We start from the raw sequence: 17,905 nt of genomic DNA, 5'->3' as shown, positions 1-17,905 counted from the left end.
GCACTCATGCACAAATCAAGGTCTACAAAGAAATAGTTCTGTGTTTGGTGTGGAGGAGCCTTTATCACCCAGCCTTATCAGCTCAACGATCCCTGCAGCCCAGTCATACAAAAATCAGAGGAGGTGGAGGCTGTTAAAGGAGTTTATTGTGCCCATGGTTCAGTATTGAGGTCATGTTTGGGTTTCCACAGATTTTGGTGAATTTTTAAAATTTGGTATTTAAACTGTTGATAATTGATATGCATGGTAATGACAACTTTACCTAATAATGGAGGGATCATATGTGGGAGTATTTAGGAGACAGGCGTATTAAATGGTATGATAAAACATGAATGGGGACTCTTCATTCACTCAATCTTGAAGATGGTCTTTGTGTCAAACATTTTACATACATATACTTCTTGTACATTTAAAAAACATTGTATCTTTTACTTTAATGCATTAATTGGACAGCTATTGTTACTTAGCAATTTAAAGAGTCTGCACACTTTTACACTGTGACGTTACTAATCTAAATAAGTCCACCACTGGATAAAACTGAATTCTGTTCAGATCAGTTCCAGTCATGAGGATTGCTCAGCTTTAATTAACTGATCCTCCTTTGTGACTGAACTTCTTTGGCCCAATACTGTCTCTTTTAGAGTAAATTATATATCTACCTTTTACAATCTTGATTTAAAGTCCTAATCAAAGCTAGCTCTGCATTTTTATACACCTTCATATACCATAGTTAATTTCTTAATTGTTTGATGAAGTACACCTGTATGCAAGCATTTTCATGTTTATCCTATTTATTTGTGTTTTTCATTGAGTTTGCCACCCCAATGAAAATGAACAGGGATGATCTATAAGTATTTTACAATCACTGGCAGCTTACCCAGTGGCAACACAGAGACATAAAATGAAAGAAACACACAAGGTAAAATGAAAAAATGAAGACAAGTACATTATGCAGTACATGGAGCAACATAACACTGTGGGAAATTATCTTTTGCCTGGATAAAGCACCACCATGTGACAAACCAAAGGCTGACTCTCATGGAAATGTCCAGAAGCTATTCACATGGGTTCTGGATGACTATTAGCAGAAAGTCACTCTCTGTAGAGACATAAAAGAGAAGACAAAAGTAGTAAAAACAGTAGAGCCTCTTCTAAGTTGTTGGCTGACATTATATAAAATATTTCTTTTAGTGGTCATCATTAACTTAACAATTCCAATGTAACTACTACACACTCACCTGGTGCAACCATGATCTCATGTTTCTTGGAGCGGATGCGGAGGCAGATGAGGTCATTCTGAGGGTCAATGTCCCTCACTGTGCTCCTGGCCATCATTGTTAGATGGCGAAGAAGTCCTGCATACTGAACTGTTGTGGAGTTATCTAAAGTTGTTCTAATGGGAATTCCTAAAAAACAAAGGGTCAAACCTTTCAGGTAGTATTGTAAACCTCTTGTACCAGATAAATCTGTTAGTGTTGCTGCTGATCATTTATGCTTTTTGACTTACCTTTTGCATTGACAACTATTGTTCCAATCACACCTTTATGGGCTTCAATCCTCTTCAGGGTTTCCTCAACTTCACCCTGCAGGACAGTAAAATTAAATTAAATTAAATTAAATTAAATTAAATTAAGGAAGATGACTGATTACATAAATAGATAGATAGATAGATAGATAGATAGATAGATAGATAGATAGATAGAAAAATAAAATTATGAAATTATAAAACGATCTGCTAATTAAACATTACTAAATTAGCAGCGACCTGTCAAGTTCATAGTAAGCAAAGTTAACGTTAGTTCCAGTAGGCTAACGTTAACTTAGGTTAAATGTCCTCAGTTGATCAGATCATGTGATTTTACCCCTTTAAGATCATCACTTCTTTGACAATTTGCTACTTTCATAGGCATCAGATAAGAACCCAGCAAAGAAGAGCTAGAGGGAGATTGTTTAGTTATCAGTTTAGTTTATCAGTGTTTTATTGTTGACACTAATATTGGTAACACTTTACTCTAAGGTGTCTACATAAGAGTGACATGAGCGTGTCATAAACATGCCATGGGATGTGTCATGAACATTAATGACGATGATTGAAGTAACATTAATGTTCATGATACTTGTCATGTCATGTTTCTGACAGGTTTGCGTGACTCTTATGTAGACACCTTCAAAATAAAGTGTTACCATATCTTACTTAAGTCACAAAGGCATGTTAAAAAAAATACCTAAGTCATTTATTTCTCTTAAGTTACATAATTTACACACAGTGTTATTACTATGCCAATAGCCATCTTTTGTTACATCCGTTTTGAGTGAAATGATCAATAAATGTCATATGTTACACTTTTGGGGAAGTTTTTTGTGTTTCCTGCAAAACTTGAAAAAATTAGTTAGGCGACAATTTTAAAAGGGTGACGATGTTATAGCTAATGTTCTTGATGCAATTTTCGGTGTTTACGGTTATTTACAGTTACTATAAACATCAATAACTTTAGCATTAGTAACATAATGAAATAAAGCTTTAGGAAAACACTTATGACACAAAACATAGTTAACTTACGTGCTCAGTTCCTGCCATTTTGTCTTTGAACTAAGACTTTTATGAGACAACACTCCTTTCTTTTCTCCGCGTCTCTCTGTTGCCAAGAGAAACGGAAACGACGTCACCACGCAAGCGGAAGTGTAGCGTATCCGTCATTGTGTTGCGGTGCGCCGTGAGCTGTTTATCTTTATTGCAAAAATGCCGGAGTTAGCGGTGGAAAATGTGGTTGTTCACCCCTTGGTGTTGCTCAGTGTGGTTGATCATTTTAACAGGTCAGTGAATTCAAAAGTCGTGTTCAGTCTTTAGAAAAGTTCGAAGTCAAAATGTCCAAAAGCTAAACGTTGCTGCTATGCTAAGCTAATGTTAGCCCTGCTGAGTCAGAGCCCCATTGAGCGTGAATGAAGACTTGACCAAGCTAGTTAGCTCAGTGAAATCAGTTTAGTTGATTATCTAGCCATTGTGTTAAACGACTAAACAGATCAGTAACACAGATGTATTGATTAGTAGTTGAACTCACTTAATATATGACCTTGTCATTCATTTCGTTAGCGCTGGATACCATGATGATTTGGGCATTAGCTTAGCTTAAATTAGCAACCTAGCTAATGACTCGGTCTGTTCTTGAGTCACAGCCTTAATTTCTAACAAAACTGTGGGAAACTAACAATATATTTTGTTCTGTCCATTTCACAATTCAATCTACAGGATAGGAAAGGTTGGAAATCAGAAACGAGTGGTCGGTGTCCTTCTGGGATCATGGCAGAAAAAAGTTCTTGACGTCTCAAATAGTTTTGCAGGTGAGTGACGGTGACAGCACTTAAGAGAAAGTGGAACAATAAAAAAATGAAATGGAACAACGTGTGGCCAAGATACTGAGTTTTAGTACTGATTTGGTTTTATGATGGGTTTAAAGACTGGACTCTTTACTTCCTATGAAACAACTTATTGGTATTTTCAAACTTCATGCCCCCAATTTGTAATTAAGGTGTTCTGTGATACATTTATTTTTCAATCCTAAACAAAGACGGCCCAGATATCATCATCAGCCTTTTTAAGATCTTAGAAAGCTCCCCCTGGAGCAACGTAAAACATCACATTACATAACTGTTTTACATCCTGAGAAGTAGATTGACAGAGTGTAAATTCAATGGAACGCCCATTGGAGATATTTAAATATGCACTGGGAAGTACTTTAATGTGGACTCACAATTTAAAGGAAATGTTTGAAGTCTGCCACAGACAGATTTAGTCATTCTATAATTCATTTTGAATGTTCCTTTACAGTACCGTTTGATGAGGATGACAGGGATGACTCAGTGTGGTTCCTGGATCATGACTATTTGGAGAACATGTATGGCATGTTCAAGAAAGTAAATGGTAAGGCACTACCTACGCCTGTTATTTTGTATTGTCATTTTGTTTTTTTGTCATTGTGCATTTTTGTTTGTCATGATGGTGTTACCCCGATTTTATACTTGTGAATAACTGTGTTTTGTTGTTTTCAGCCAGAGAAAGAATAGTCGGATGGTACCACACAGGACCCAAGTTACATAAGAATGACATTGCCATCAATGAGCTCATCAAACAGTACTGTACCAATTCGGTATGTAACTGCTTTACTTTTTTCCTCTGCTGTGCTCGGACATCACCTTCAGCTACTCATATTCATCCGGATGTTGAAGTCACTCATAAATTTGTCTTTTATTCTACTAGGTGTTAGTGATTATAGACGTGAAGCCCAAAGATCTTGGTCTACCCACAGAAGCATACATCTCTGTGGAGGAAATCCATGACGTAAGTGAATCATGGAGCCCACTGAAGTGGATAGAATACTAGAAGTGGATAGAATACTAGGTGTTTCCAAAGTGTCTGGCATGGGCATTAATTTATTATTGATTGCGATTTACTATTTCTAGGATGGTACTCCAACATCCAAGACATTTGAACATGTCACCAGTGAGATCGGAGCCGAGGAAGCAGAGGAAGTGGGTGTGGAGCACCTGCTCAGGTACTGAACAAGCATTTGATTCTCACCCTTTGCTACATTACAATAACCTTTTAAGTCACTACAGTGAATGCTGGTAATTACATTGTGGGGTGTAAATAATACAAACCTGCTCCTTATTTACTATGATTACGAAAAGTAATTCGACATATTAAATGGAAATAATCAACAAATGGCAATTTAGTCATGCCCATTCACCTCTCATCTGCTACACACAATATACAGGGATATCAAGGATACCACAGTGGGCACCCTGTCGCAACGGATCACAAATCAGGTTCATGGCTTGAAGGGACTCAACTCGAAGCTGTTGGACATCCGCTCTTATCTGGAGAGAGTGGTAGCAGGAAAACTTCCCATCAACCACCAGATCATCTACCAGCTGCAGGATGTCTTCAACCTGCTGCCAGACGTAAATCTGCTGGTAAGTTGTTTGTGTTTAAAGGGTGTTTATTTTGTATTTATTTACAGTGATCGTTGCAGGGAAATCTGTGTTTACAATTATCGTTACTGTAATTTCACTTAATTTTGAGTGACATTTTCCTTGACCTGAAGAGCTGGGTTTTTATCATGAATTTAAGCTGCAGCAATTACTCATTTAAACATCTGCACACTTGTTATGTTGTAAATACTGCACAATTACAACTACGTCATAATTGTAAAATACTTCAGTAGCTTTCATCTCTAACTGAGCAGCAGCTTCTCATTTTAACCACTGGAGGGCAAACTGAGTCATATGTACTTGGACTGTTTGCATGTGATCTCTTTTATAATTTTTTAGCCACCACATCCTTTTTTATTTCATCTCAATATTAACTTGATGTGTGTTGATGTATTGCCTGAGACAATATTTTTTTGCTGATGAATATTCTATTTCTATCTTTGCAGGAGTTCACAAAAGCCTTCTACCTTAAGACCAACGACCAGATGCTGGTGGTCTACCTGGCCTCGCTCATACGCTCTGTGGTGGCTCTTCACAATCTGATCAACAACAAGATTTCCAACCGAGACGCAGAAAAGAAGGAAGGACAGGAGAAGGAGGAAGGCAAGAAAGAGAAGAAAGACGACAAAGACAAAAAAGATGAAAAGGACAAAGACAAGGAGAAGGAAAAGGCTGATGGGGCAAAGAAAGATGAGAAGAAGAAGAAATGAGCTCTTCCTTTTTAAGGTCTTCTCTCAAATCCTGTCGTCTTCATCTGGATGGTGTTCTACTTTCTGCCCACAGTTACAGCTTTGTATGTGGGTCTCAGGCTAAAAGTAGGACTCTATATGGGGATTGGCGTCATTTGAGATTTGTCCTCACGGTCACAAGTGGCACTCATAAAGACTTATTATCGTACAGAGATGATGATTTTTGCGTCTGTGGTGTTCTGATATATGAGAACATGTTTATTCTGTTTTCATAGTTGCCAAGCTCTGGGTGTTGCACAACATCTGGGGTTGCTTTTTGTAAGATGGAAAAAATGTTTTGTTTCTGTATCACTCATTAAATTGGGATCATATTAAAATGGGTTTTGCAGTTTCCCCTGTTCCTATTTTATCTCTCAAAAATTTAAAAACTTGGCAAATTGTTTTATATTGATCTGTAACATGGCATTATTGAGAGAGCAAACTTAAGACAAAAGCAGCACTGAAATTGCTGTGTGTGTGTGTGTGTGTGTGTGTGTGTGTGTGTGTGTGTGTGTGTGTGTGTGTGTGTGTGTGTGTGTGTGTGTGTGTGTGTGTGTGTGTGTGTGTGTGTGTGTGTGTGTGTGTGTGTGTGTGTGTGTGTGTGTGTGTGTGTGTGTGTGTGTGTGTGTGTGTGTGTGTGCGTGTGCGTGCGTGCGTGTGTGTGCGCGCGCGCGCTGGTTACTTGTACATCTATTTTTGTGACCACCAATTTGAGTTTTTAGCCCTGAACTTGATGTTTCATCTGGTCTTTACCTTTAGTCTTCAAAAGGCCTGTTTTAGGGGATTGACGTGGCATTTAGTTGGGATGGTTGGGGTTAGGGGCAATGGAATACATTATGCCAAAGACTCTTCATAAGTATAGGTGTACAATGTATATACAAATGTGTCAATATGCGTGAATGTTCCCTGTAGAGCAGTATGAACTTGGTGATACCAACCTTTTCAGAAATTAAAATCAGGATGTGGTATATTACTGAAGATCTACTTTGGACGGAGCATGTTAAAAATAATAATGCCATAACACTAACAAAATTACACATTATACAAATTAATAGCAAACCAACAATAGGAAAAACGTAGTCACAGAACACTTGTCAATACCACTTACAGAGGTAAGAACTGGTTTAATGTGTCAACAAATCCAATGTTTACAGAAAAGCAAAAGATAAAATGGCTTGCACATACTACATAGAAGCCTACTTCATAATATAAGTAAATATTTAATAAGATGAGATGTAGTTTAGCTGCATGTGATGTAATAGTGAACGGGCATCTTGGTGAATTTAGGTCACAAACGTTAAAATCCTGAAGTACAGTTATAAAATCACTAGAGAGAGAGCACAGAATCAATATAACCACTCACAGGGACCACTGGTGCTTTTAGTAAGGAGAGGCGGTACTGTCACCCGTTATATTTTTAAAACTGCGTCATCTGCAGCTTTTCCAAACCGCTCGCATTACAGCGCTGCCACAGTTACCAAAACACGCAGTAGTAGTAGTAGTGACCGGTATAGCGCATTTAAGCTCTGGTTGTGTCGGGGCAAATCAGATTACTGTGGAGGTAAACTGGATTCTGACGTAAAGGGTTTAAACCCCGGCAGAGCAGCATCGCTTGTGCGGCTGCTCAGTCAGCAGCAGTCGGTGAGGAGAGGAGAGCAGCTCGTGCCACTTCCAGTCAACAAACCCTCCTCCCTCTCTCTCTCTCTCTCTGTCTCTCTCTCAGGACCTGAGCATGACTTCTCAGATACTTTTCTGCGACTGAACAGGACGGGCGACCGCCGGTAACATGGCTTCCTATCTGCAGGTGAGGCTGCTGGCTTGCCCGTGCATTTGTTTGATATTGTGCTAACTTGTTCACTTGTCAGGGTGTGGTTGTGCTCCGTGCACCGTAGGCCTGTTTTGATAGACGGCAGGTGGCACGAGCGCTCTAATCAACATTGTAGCGTTTGATGTTCTTCAAATCAAGGCATGTGCGCGCGAGGGATAAACAGGTGGTTGAGAGGCTCTCCGGTGTTGCCAGGGGCGCGAGGAATGGCTTCACGGCGATTAAATGCGTCTTTGGCGGCGCACGTTATCTGTCAGTGCCAACCGGTTTGTGCTGAGTTGAAGAGATGGCTTCTTCTTCTTGTTGTTGTTCCAGATCGCTGATGACGAGAAAGGCCACGAGCTGGACCTTTTCTGCGTCCCTAGACATTATGAGAACGATTTGGACAAGGTGATCATCCCCCATGGGCTCATCATGGACAGGTAAATTAACCAGCTCCAGCCAGCACCAAACACTGAACACGATTCTCGTTTTATTTTTGTCAAGTCATCTGTCTCCTCGTGTTTCACTGTCTCTGACCTTACACACACTTTCACTGGTATTTACTATGTACTAGCCTGTAATTGTTTGGCAAATCAATGTAGCCCACATGCTGTAGTGCATTTGAATAGGGCTGGCGGTATCTCCATAACAATATGACAATAGAGCATGTTTCTGGTACATTTATAAATGGCCTATATGAAGTAATCACATGTCCAAGACCATTTATGTCAACTATGTTTTTATTAAAACGGAGTATTATTAATGTAATGAAGAACTTTAGTGCAAAATCAACACAACCGTTTTGAGAAAAATTATTGAGAGCAACAATATTTGCAGCTTTACACTCACAACAATGTTTCCAAGCATGCACACAAATACTGGGTATTATTTAATATATTAAGGCAATAGTTTCACTTAAGTTAACTGTGGTAGTCCCATAAACAAAATGATTAGGTTGTAGGCATGCAGGGGTGGAACAATAAAGCTGAATGAATGAAGTAAATCCATCAGACTGCTGTTGAAAAACACTACTCTCACTTTATTTTAATCAACATTTTGGCTCCAAATGGACCTTTTTAAACATAATTCTCCACCATTATTATGCAGAGAGAGCTCTGTCCTGTGCTGTATTTATTATTGTATTCTAGGAAACGGAGCTTAATGGTTGCAGAAGCTTGTGACTGGAAGGTTTCCAGTTGGAGTCCAGTGTTTTAATCACATTTAACTAAGTGGTAATGTTAAGTAACAAAAATGCAATCTTGATAATATTCCTTCAAAGAACCAGATTTTGGGAGAAATTTGAAATAGTATGTGCTTTTTTTTGGTCAATTGAGAAGACATTTTTGTATATTATGGTATTCCAATATATGGTTTGATGTGGATTTGGGAGGAAGGGGTTAAACATTCAGTGCAGTACTGTGAAAGCTTTGTAAGTAATTATGTTTAAGTGCAATATCATGTAATGCATCTCCTGCCTTTCCATAAGAACTGTACTGCAATTTCCAAAGCATCTGTTGACTCTCTCTCTTTGCCTTTACTCTGTTGTTTGTCCCACCTCTCTGATCCAGGACAGAGCGTCTGGCCCGCGACATAATCCGGGATATGGGGGGACACCACATCGTCGCTCTGTGTGTGCTAAAAGGAGGCTATAAGTTCTTCGCAGACCTCCTGGACTACATTAAAGCACTGAACCAGAACAGTGATAAATCAGTCCCCCTGACAGTGGATTTCATTAGGGTGAAGAGCTACTGTGTAAGCTGCCTTTTCTCATTTAATTTCCAGGAACCACTTGTGCTAATGTGAGGTGTGTGATATGAGGGTTACAAATGAGAACGATCTTCTGCAATCAGATATAGGCCACTGTGGCATTTTTTGTTGGATGCAATGTTCTTGTAGATTCTAGTAAAAACACATAAGGTTAATTCAAACTGAGTCTGTAACCACACTGGATGATATTGTCTCTTCCTTGTGTTCCCCAGAATGACAAGTCAACAAACAATGTCAAAGTCATAGGAGGGGATGAGCTATCCAGTCTCTCAGGCAAGGTTAGTCCACTGGTGTTTGTCAGGCAGATTATTTTTTTGAGTCTTGTATGGCTGTTTATTTAAACTGTCATTTCTTTTTTTTTCTCTGCAGAATGTTTTGATTGTAGAGGTGAGACTTTTCTTCTTTATTCTTCTTCTTCTTCTTATATTATTATTATTATTAATAATAATAATAAAAAAAAATAAAAAAAATGTATTGTGTTTGGGTGATATGAATTTGATATGAATTTCAACCCAATCCAATTTTGCCATACATCAGTACTTCCCACTGATTTACAATATAATTCACAATGCTAGAAATACCTTGGCATAAACAGAATTGAAAAATCTATTTATGGCTGAAAAATTCACATAATCCCACAATGTAAATTGTCATGTTGCCTAACCTTGGTAATATGTTTTTGAGTAAAACTTATTGTAGATAAAGCACCAAAGTCTGTTAGGCACGAGTTGTATAAATGTCATATGTTAATTAATGCTTATTTTTGTTTCAATCTCAACTTTAACATGACCACTTGCTGTGTCCTGCATTATAAACAGGATATCGTGGAGACGGGGAGGACGATGCAGACGCTGCTTTCCCTGCTGAATGAATGCAATCCCAAGATGGTTAAAGTTGTAAGGTAGGCACCATCAGATGCAGTTTACAGGAGGCTGAATTATAGAAATCCACTGTAACCAGCTGGTATGTCTGCAGACAGAGTGCATAGAAAAGTGCTCTTAGCTAATGGACATCTCCTTTAGGACTGCATTAGAGATGTGACGGAGGGAGAGAGCAGCTTAAGAGTTAATCTGTCGCACTATTAACTGCACTATGGAGGGAGAGGCCATTTCTCTGATGTATTACCGATATCTGGTTGAAACAGGAAACGTGATAAAGCAATGTGGGTTTCCTCTGATGCTTGCATAAAAGATAGTAGTTTTTGTTTGATCTACTGTATATGGATAGGGTCATTTCTATTGCTTTGATGTCGGCCCTGTAGTTATATATTGCCAATGTATCTCTTGTCAAGCTTCCGTTGTGAATAACAATTCTTTGTACTGTCTATTTCAGTAAACCTCTTAAATGGCCAGTTTACCCAATTCACACATGCTAAAAAACAAGCTACTGACCCTTGTGTTATCAAGCCATGCAGATAGTTCCCCTTCCTCTGTGGTTCTGCAATATCTACCACCCCAATACAACACAGCATGATATAATTACATTTAAAAGAACTCAAAGTGCCCGTTGCTTGGGGAAATTTGCAGAACTTCCTGTGAACGTTTCCATTTAGAGACAATTTTTACATAGAGTAAAGTTGATTGCTTGACCATGAATCCAAATGACTTTACACTTGACAATCCGCCTTATTTCCAGGAACATTATTTTTAGAGTTACATGGTTTTTAAGATGTTTGGGTTTGCTGTAATGTAACATCTCTGGTCTCTCTTTCTACATCTGTAGTGTAGCAAGCCACAGAGGGCGAGCTGTAGCCAGCATGTTCTTTAGCGGTGCAACAGTTTACAGGAATAGGTGCTATAATGTGTAAACATAATGCATTACTAATAAACATGTCCCATATGTCTCAAGAGCTCCCACTCAACACTGCACCTCTTTGGGTTTTCAGCAATACACCGGCTACGTAAGAATCTGATCAGATGAACGGTTGTCGAGGAAATCAATAGACAGACTGGCTACCTACCTACAGACAGACAGACAGACAGAGACTCCTTCCATTTTAGTGAGATTCAAAAATAAAATAGAAAGTGCGGGCGGAAATGATTCTGAGCGCTTTTTTTGGAAAGTAATGTGGACTGTGGGAGGGAAATTATTCCTTGCAGTACGCAAACTCCACACAGAACCTTTTTTCTGTGAGGTGACCATGTTGAACACTGCACCACCCCCAACAACAAAATGCCCCAGGTTTTCAGAACAATGGCAGACCTTTCTACTTTCTGTTAATTGAGTCAAAAGACAGACAACCTCTATTTGTTGGCACCACTTAGCTTGTACTCTTCCTTGTTCAAACATTGCATCCATGCATATAAAATAAGCTCCACACAAAGAGGTTGATCTTGAAGCGTGAACAGGCATTTGTTTGGCCAAGATGTTGTGCAGGTGTACCAAGGCAATCAGTGCCATCCGTCAGGATTTAAACCTGCACAGAAAAGGTTGTAGTTACAACTGCTCTTTCTTTTTGGCATGCTATTTTCTCTTTGAGGGCTTTTGTTTCATATATCCTGTATTTTCTTTGTTTGTAATTCCAGCCTTCTGGTGAAGAGGACCCCAAGGAGTTCAGGGTACAGACCAGACTGTGAGTGCCTTTTTATTCATCTAACACTGAGACATGCTATCTGAGTGTAGTAATGTATGGGATGGTAGTGCTGTTTTCATGCAATCACTCAGATGCTTGTCTCTTTCTTTGAAGGGCTGGATCACGGTTATTTAATAAAGCTGTGTTTTCCATGCAGGATTAACACTCATTTCTGTAAAATGTGCTCCAAATGTAGCCGAGCATGGCACTTACGCACTGGTGCATGCCTGATAACCCCCTGCTCACACTGTCTCTGGTTATGTAATGCTTTTAGGTTTGAGTTGGATAATCTCTTTAAGATTGTCCCTCAAGGTCAGCTGTTACTGTAAGCGTTTTGACTTCCCACTCGCACTGACAGCTTAAGTACAACCTCACACAGACAGTAAAAGAGCAACACCTTTTAGCTCGCTACAGAGTAAATGTTTCTGCATCTATTTTAAGATCAGCCTGAGCGTTTCACGTCCACTGCACTTAAAATTAATTTTCTTTATATGACTCACAGAAGTGCTTTCTGTTTTTTTATTTTTTATTTCAGACATTGGTTTCGAGGTGCCAGACGCCTTTCTGGTGGGTTACGCTTTGGACTACAATGAGTACTTCAGAGATCTCAGTGTAAGTTTGCTGCAGTTGATTACTCGAGGACCGACATCTTAATGAAACAATAGCCTTTTCCAATTCCATGCTCCATATTATTCGTATGCAGTATGTACAGTACACTGATTCTTAGTATACGGTTTCAGCAGTTGACATAAAACATATTAAGTCAGTTTGCAATGAATGCATGTTTGGATATTATTCAAATTGTGCCATTGAAACTCCCCTACAAATTAAACAATAAATACTGACAGTACACTTTACTTTAATATGATATAATATTAACTATATGTACTATAGAATTTGAACATGTAGCATTCACATTTGACAGGAAATTGTTCTGGGATGACTAGAGGTGTAGCTAATAAATCAACATTTGACACAAGTATGAAAACCAGGTGTAATTAATGAAATGAATGATGGCTCGATTTCATGCTACTTTTAATAGTCAAATTTAATTGCATTTTTATCAAAATCAAAATTACTTTATCCCAGAGGGGAAATTCAGTTAGTCTGGTAGAATCTCTTGAAGAATGAGACAGCCTGATGGTAGGAGCGAAGGATCTTTTGAATCTCTCCGTCCTGCAACGGAGAGAGATGAGCCGCCCACTGCTGTTTTTTTGGTCCATAAAGGTTTTGTGTAGCGGATGATCCGGGTATTTCAGGATGGCCTCGAACATCTTGACAGGTCATCTCTCCACCACCTTCTCCAGTGTGTCCAACCTGGCTCCAACCACAGAACCAGCTCTTTAGACCAGTCTGTCCAACCGCCTTGCATCTCCGTGTCTGATGCTGCCTCCCCAGCAGACTGCAGCATAAAACAAAACACTGACTGATAAAACATCTGCAGCATCTCACTACAGATGCCAAGAGATCTGAGCTTCCTTAAGAAAAAGAGGTGGCTCTGCCCCTTTTTGTAGAGAGCGTCAGTGTTTAGGGACCAGTCCAACTTATTATCCAGGTATACACCTAGATAGTTAGTTGTTCACTGGCTGAAGGGGGGGCTTGAGTCTGTGGAAATCTATGATCATTTCCTTAGTCTTTGAGGTGTTCAGTAGGAGATAGTTCTCGTGACTCCAGTCACTGAAGGCTTTTATCAGATCCCTATATTTAGAGTCCTGTCCATTCCTGATACACGCCGCAATAGCAGCGTCGTCAGAGTACTTCTGGATGCGGCAGGACTCAGAGTTGTATTTGAAGTCCCCTGTATACAGTGTGAACAGGAATGGAGCCAGAACAGTCCCTTGTGGAGCCCCTGTGCTGCTCATTAATGTCCCAGAAACACAGTTCCCCAACCTGACATACTGTGGTCTTCCTGTCAGGTAATCTGTGATCCAGGAGATGAAGGAAAGATCCACTCCCATCTCTGTAAGCTTGTTTTTGAGTATGTTGGGTTGGATGGTGTTGAATGCGCTTGAAAAATCAAAGAACATGATTCTCACATAACCACCAGTTTCCTCCAGATGAGCAAGGGCACGGTGGAGCATGTAGAGGACAGCATCGTTCACTCCCATGTGTTGTTTGTATGCAAACTGCAGGGGGTCGAGTTTGTCTTTGACTTCAGCTCTCAGTAGGCGTAGAATCAGCCGCTCCAAGGTCTTCATAATGTGAGAAGTGAGGGCTACTGGTCTGTAGTCTTAAGTATAGTAGTATTAAGTTCAGCTGGACATTTTATTTTTGGTACAGGCACTCGCCTCAACTGTAGACTGAGGTTGAAGATCTTGTGGAGAGGTTGACACAGTTGGGTAGCACAGTCTTTGAGCTCCCAGTTCCAACCACACCCCCATCTCTGTGACGGACAAGGGGGGAGGCTCAGATGTAAGCGGGGGGATGGATGCTACTTTGGAGATGTATACATGTTGAAGAGGAGGAGGAGAAGAAGAAGCAGCAGCATTGGCATTGGGTGAGGCCGCTGTATTGAATCTGTTGAAGAACTGTATGAGTTCATCAGCTCTTTCTACATCACCCGCCACTGGCTGTCTTCTTGTTGTTGTAACCAGAGATGGTGTTGATTCCTCTCCACATTTCAAGGATGTTGCTGTTCTGTAGATTTCTCTCCAGTTTCTTCTTGTATTCCACCTTTGCCATCTTTAATCTCTTTTTCAACTTATATTGTACTAGTTTGAGCCGTGCTTTGTCACCATCTCTAAAACCTGCCTTCTTCTCATTGAGGATTGCCTTTAAATCACTAGTAATCCAAGGTTTGTTATTGTGGAAACAGCGTACAGTCCTAGTGGGTATGACCGTGTCTCTACAGAAGTTGATGTAATCAGTAAAGCAGTCAACCTGTCTGTCAATGTCTATACTGTTCTCCTCTGTTTCCAGCAACACCAGTCTGTACATTCAAAACAATCCTTAAGAGCCTCAGTTTCCTCTGGTGTCCATTTCCTGACCGTGAGTTTAGTTGTAGGCTGCCTCCACACACAGGGTTTGTAACAAGTCTCCAGAAGAACTAAGTTGTGATCGGACCGACCAATTGGGGGCATGGCAGGAGCTCTGTAAGCTTGTTTGACATTAGCATACAGCAGATCAAGGGTTTTATTTTCTCTGGTGGGACAATTCACAAACTGTGTAAATCCAGTCAGGTGAGAGGAGAGGGAAACATGATCGAAGTCTCCTGATATTATCAAGAATGCTTCTGGGTGTTTAGTCTGTATCCTAGCAACGAGGTCATGTAGAACTTCACATGGAACTTCAGCAGTTGCCTTGGGTGGAATGTACTCAAGTATTGTTATGATATGACTGAACTCCCTTGGTACATAATATGGTCTCATGCTAACTGCCAATAATTCAATGTCTGGACAGCACATCTTCTCCTTGACAGTAACATGTGCAGGACTACACTATCTCTGGTTCCACATTGAAGTCTGAGATGTTTTGATTCAACCACATTTCTGTAAAACACAAGAGACTACACTCACTGTATTCTTTCTGAGTCTTCACCAATATCTCCAGTTCATCAGTCTTGTTGGGCAGAGAGTCGACATTCCCCATGATGACTGACGGCAGAAAAGCCTTATATCTTCCATTTCCGAGCCTTAACTTTTGCACCAGCACAGCAACCATGAAAACACCTCTTCGTTTTAATGATTATCCATCAAAAGTATTATAAAAATACATAAAAATTTAGCAAATTTGTGCAAAATCAGAGAGCTACCAAACAATGCTGCTCCTATATGAAGCGCATTCTGTTTACATTTTATATTGACTTAGGTGTCAATTTTAACAGAAAGTGCTATTCTTGGACTACAGAAATGAATGAAACATGAATTCACTATCCTCTGATTTATTTTTATGTCTTTCACAGCACATCTGTATACTGAATGATCAAGCCAAGGAGAAGTATAAAGTGTGAGCAGATGAAGAGCTGCAGAGGCACTGACTGAAATCAACGAAGACTAGAACCACTGTGATGCCCCCCTAGCTTTGCTGTGTTTTGAATCTTATTTATTTTTCTACATAAGAAATCCACAAGATGTGACCTGTGGGTTGTAAATAACTTCAAGAACATTTCATTTCTCCCCTACTGAAAATGTGGGATCAATTATGTATATTATGAGTATTTTGGTTATTGCATTTTAATTTAATAATTTATGTGTATAGACTTTACCTGTGAATTGCATTTTTATCTTGGAGATAGAGAGAAGAATTACATTTATTTGTTCAAATTCCGTGTTTCAGGCTACTGTTTTAGGTTAAGTGAGCTGTCAGTCAAATTTAAGTAGCCTTCAGTTTATGTTTATGTTTCAACTTGAAATGCAGATATATCCTCTCATTATGCCATAAAATGACTGACTTGGAATGTACTGTATGTTTTATTTCACGTCTGATGTTTTCATCAAGGACCTATTTACAGCAATATAAATCTTGTTGAACCATGAATTTTATGTTGCACTTTTTCCATTTTCCCAGAAGAGGGAGTAACATCAACATAGTTTATGTTTAAAAATAATTTATAGCAACATTGACGAAGTTAAAATAGCCTTCAACACCGCCCCTCTGTGTGTGTGTGTGTGATTATATATGTATGTATATATATATATATATATATATATATGTGTGTGTGTGTGTGTGTGTGTGTAAACAAATGTCAAACCCATGTGTCAAACCAGTAACTACAGCCCTGTGACGGAACCGGAAGCTCGTCGCATATGCTGACGTCATATTGTAGTTTTGTTGTGAAAAGGCAGCGTAGCCAAGTCGTGTGAATGATTCATGTTATTATTCAGCAGGTGAATCCTAAGTCGCAACAGCGAGACGGACACTTGTTATCACGACCACGACGGGCTAACATAAAAAAAATTGCTTTGTGCTAATGCTAGCTTACATCTCAGCTTATGACGACGAACATGTGAGACAGCTCGACCTCTTCTACAATGTTCATGGTATTATTATAAACTATAGTTCATAGCCTGAAACCCAGCAGTTTCTTGCTGTACACGAGTGTTTTTAATTTTTAGGATATAAGCTAGCTTCCAGTTTGTTTCTGCGTTCGTTAAGTTGCTGCAATGCATATCACAGAGGACACAATAGCCATTTTAAAGCAGTTTGACATTGGAGACAAACTCTCCTTACCGGAGCTGCCCAGAGCCTCAGTGCTGGTCCCACTGATTGTGAAGAATGGGGAGCTGCACACCTTGATGACCCTGCGATCACATGAGGTAACTCGAGTGGATGTCAGTTGTGGGTGGACTAAAGCTACCCCTATTATATAACTCAGCTTTTGACTGACTTGTGTGTGTCTGCAGCTGAGGAGCAGTGCCGGTGAGGTGTGTTTCCCGGGTGGGAAGAGAGACCCCGGTGATAGAGATGATGTGGACACAGCTCTGAGAGAGGCAGAGGAGGAGATAGGTCTATCACCTGATGATGTGGAAGTGGTCTGTAGACTGGTCCCCCTCATCAGTAAGGTAGGACAGTACAAATGAGTCTCCTCTTTAAGGACATCAGCTGCTTTGGGTCCATCTCCTTCTCACACCTTACCCCCTAACCACCTTCCTTTCTTTTAACAGAGTGGTCTGCTGGTGACCCCGGTAGTTGGCTTCATAGATGAGTCATTCTGTCCCCATCCAAACCCAGCTGAGGTCAGTGCCGTGTTCACAGTCCCTCTGGACTTCTTCACCAGTGACAAGGACCACAGTGCTAATTACGGCGCTACTGGGATGAAGGGGGTGATGCACTCTTTTTATTTTGTGGACCCTGATTCAGGACAACAGTATCACATATGGGGTTTGACTGCCATGTTGGCCATAATGGTTGCTACCCTGGCTCTCAGGAAAAAACCTGAGTTTGATATTAGTTTTGACCCAGAGGATCCATTAACCTTCTTCCAACAGGTTCTACACAGACAAGCTAGTAAACTGTGACCAGCTGTTGTTGATGTTTGTAATACATTTGTGCCAGTACAAAATACTTGAAGTCAGATTTGTTATATTTAACTGCAGTGCATTA

At 39.9% G+C, this 17,905-nt stretch overlaps 4 protein-coding genes across 4 annotated transcripts; 3 read left to right on the top strand and 1 right to left on the bottom strand.

The window, feature by feature from the left end:
* Window positions 1-128: 128 nt before the first annotated feature.
* LOC131973034 (dynein light chain roadblock-type 2-like) lies at window positions 129-2,757 on the bottom strand. Its single transcript, XM_059334871.1, has 4 exons — window positions 2,561-2,757; window positions 1,508-1,583; window positions 1,239-1,406; window positions 129-1,099 (listed from the first exon to the last, which is right to left on the bottom strand). The coding sequence occupies exons 1-4, from the start codon at window positions 2,576-2,578 to the stop codon at window positions 1,056-1,058; spliced, it is 306 nt and encodes a 101-aa protein (XP_059190854.1). The 5' UTR covers window positions 2,579-2,757; the 3' UTR covers window positions 129-1,055.
* On the top strand, window positions 2,657-6,069 carry psmd7 (proteasome 26S subunit, non-ATPase 7). Its single transcript, XM_059334870.1, has 8 exons — window positions 2,657-2,814; window positions 3,248-3,339; window positions 3,827-3,919; window positions 4,048-4,145; window positions 4,256-4,336; window positions 4,459-4,550; window positions 4,773-4,971; window positions 5,436-6,069. Exons 1-8 carry the CDS (start codon window positions 2,741-2,743, stop codon window positions 5,697-5,699), a joined length of 993 nt encoding a protein of 330 aa, XP_059190853.1. The 5' UTR covers window positions 2,657-2,740; the 3' UTR covers window positions 5,700-6,069.
* Window positions 6,070-7,200: 1,131 nt separating this feature from the next.
* Window positions 7,201-16,339, top strand: hprt1l (hypoxanthine phosphoribosyltransferase 1, like). The gene is made up of 9 exons (XM_059336082.1): window positions 7,201-7,521; window positions 7,858-7,964; window positions 9,093-9,276; window positions 9,504-9,569; window positions 9,661-9,678; window positions 10,110-10,192; window positions 11,817-11,863; window positions 12,399-12,475; window positions 15,765-16,339. The coding sequence occupies exons 1-9, from the start codon at window positions 7,504-7,506 to the stop codon at window positions 15,810-15,812; spliced, it is 648 nt and encodes a 215-aa protein (XP_059192065.1). The 5' UTR covers window positions 7,201-7,503; the 3' UTR covers window positions 15,813-16,339.
* A 225-nt stretch (window positions 16,340-16,564) lies between these two features.
* On the top strand, window positions 16,565-17,852 carry nudt7 (nudix (nucleoside diphosphate linked moiety X)-type motif 7). The gene is made up of 3 exons (XM_059334797.1): window positions 16,565-17,118; window positions 17,206-17,364; window positions 17,467-17,852. Exons 1-3 carry the CDS (start codon window positions 16,966-16,968, stop codon window positions 17,818-17,820), a joined length of 666 nt encoding a protein of 221 aa, XP_059190780.1. The 5' UTR covers window positions 16,565-16,965; the 3' UTR covers window positions 17,821-17,852.
* Window positions 17,853-17,905: the final 53 nt, after the last annotated feature.

The sequence above is a fragment of the Centropristis striata genome, chromosome 6 (genome assembly GCF_030273125.1).
Source record: "Centropristis striata isolate RG_2023a ecotype Rhode Island chromosome 6, C.striata_1.0, whole genome shotgun sequence".
NCBI lineage: Eukaryota > Metazoa > Chordata > Actinopteri > Perciformes > Serranidae > Centropristis > Centropristis striata.
This window is presented reverse-complemented; position numbering and strand designations above follow the sequence as displayed.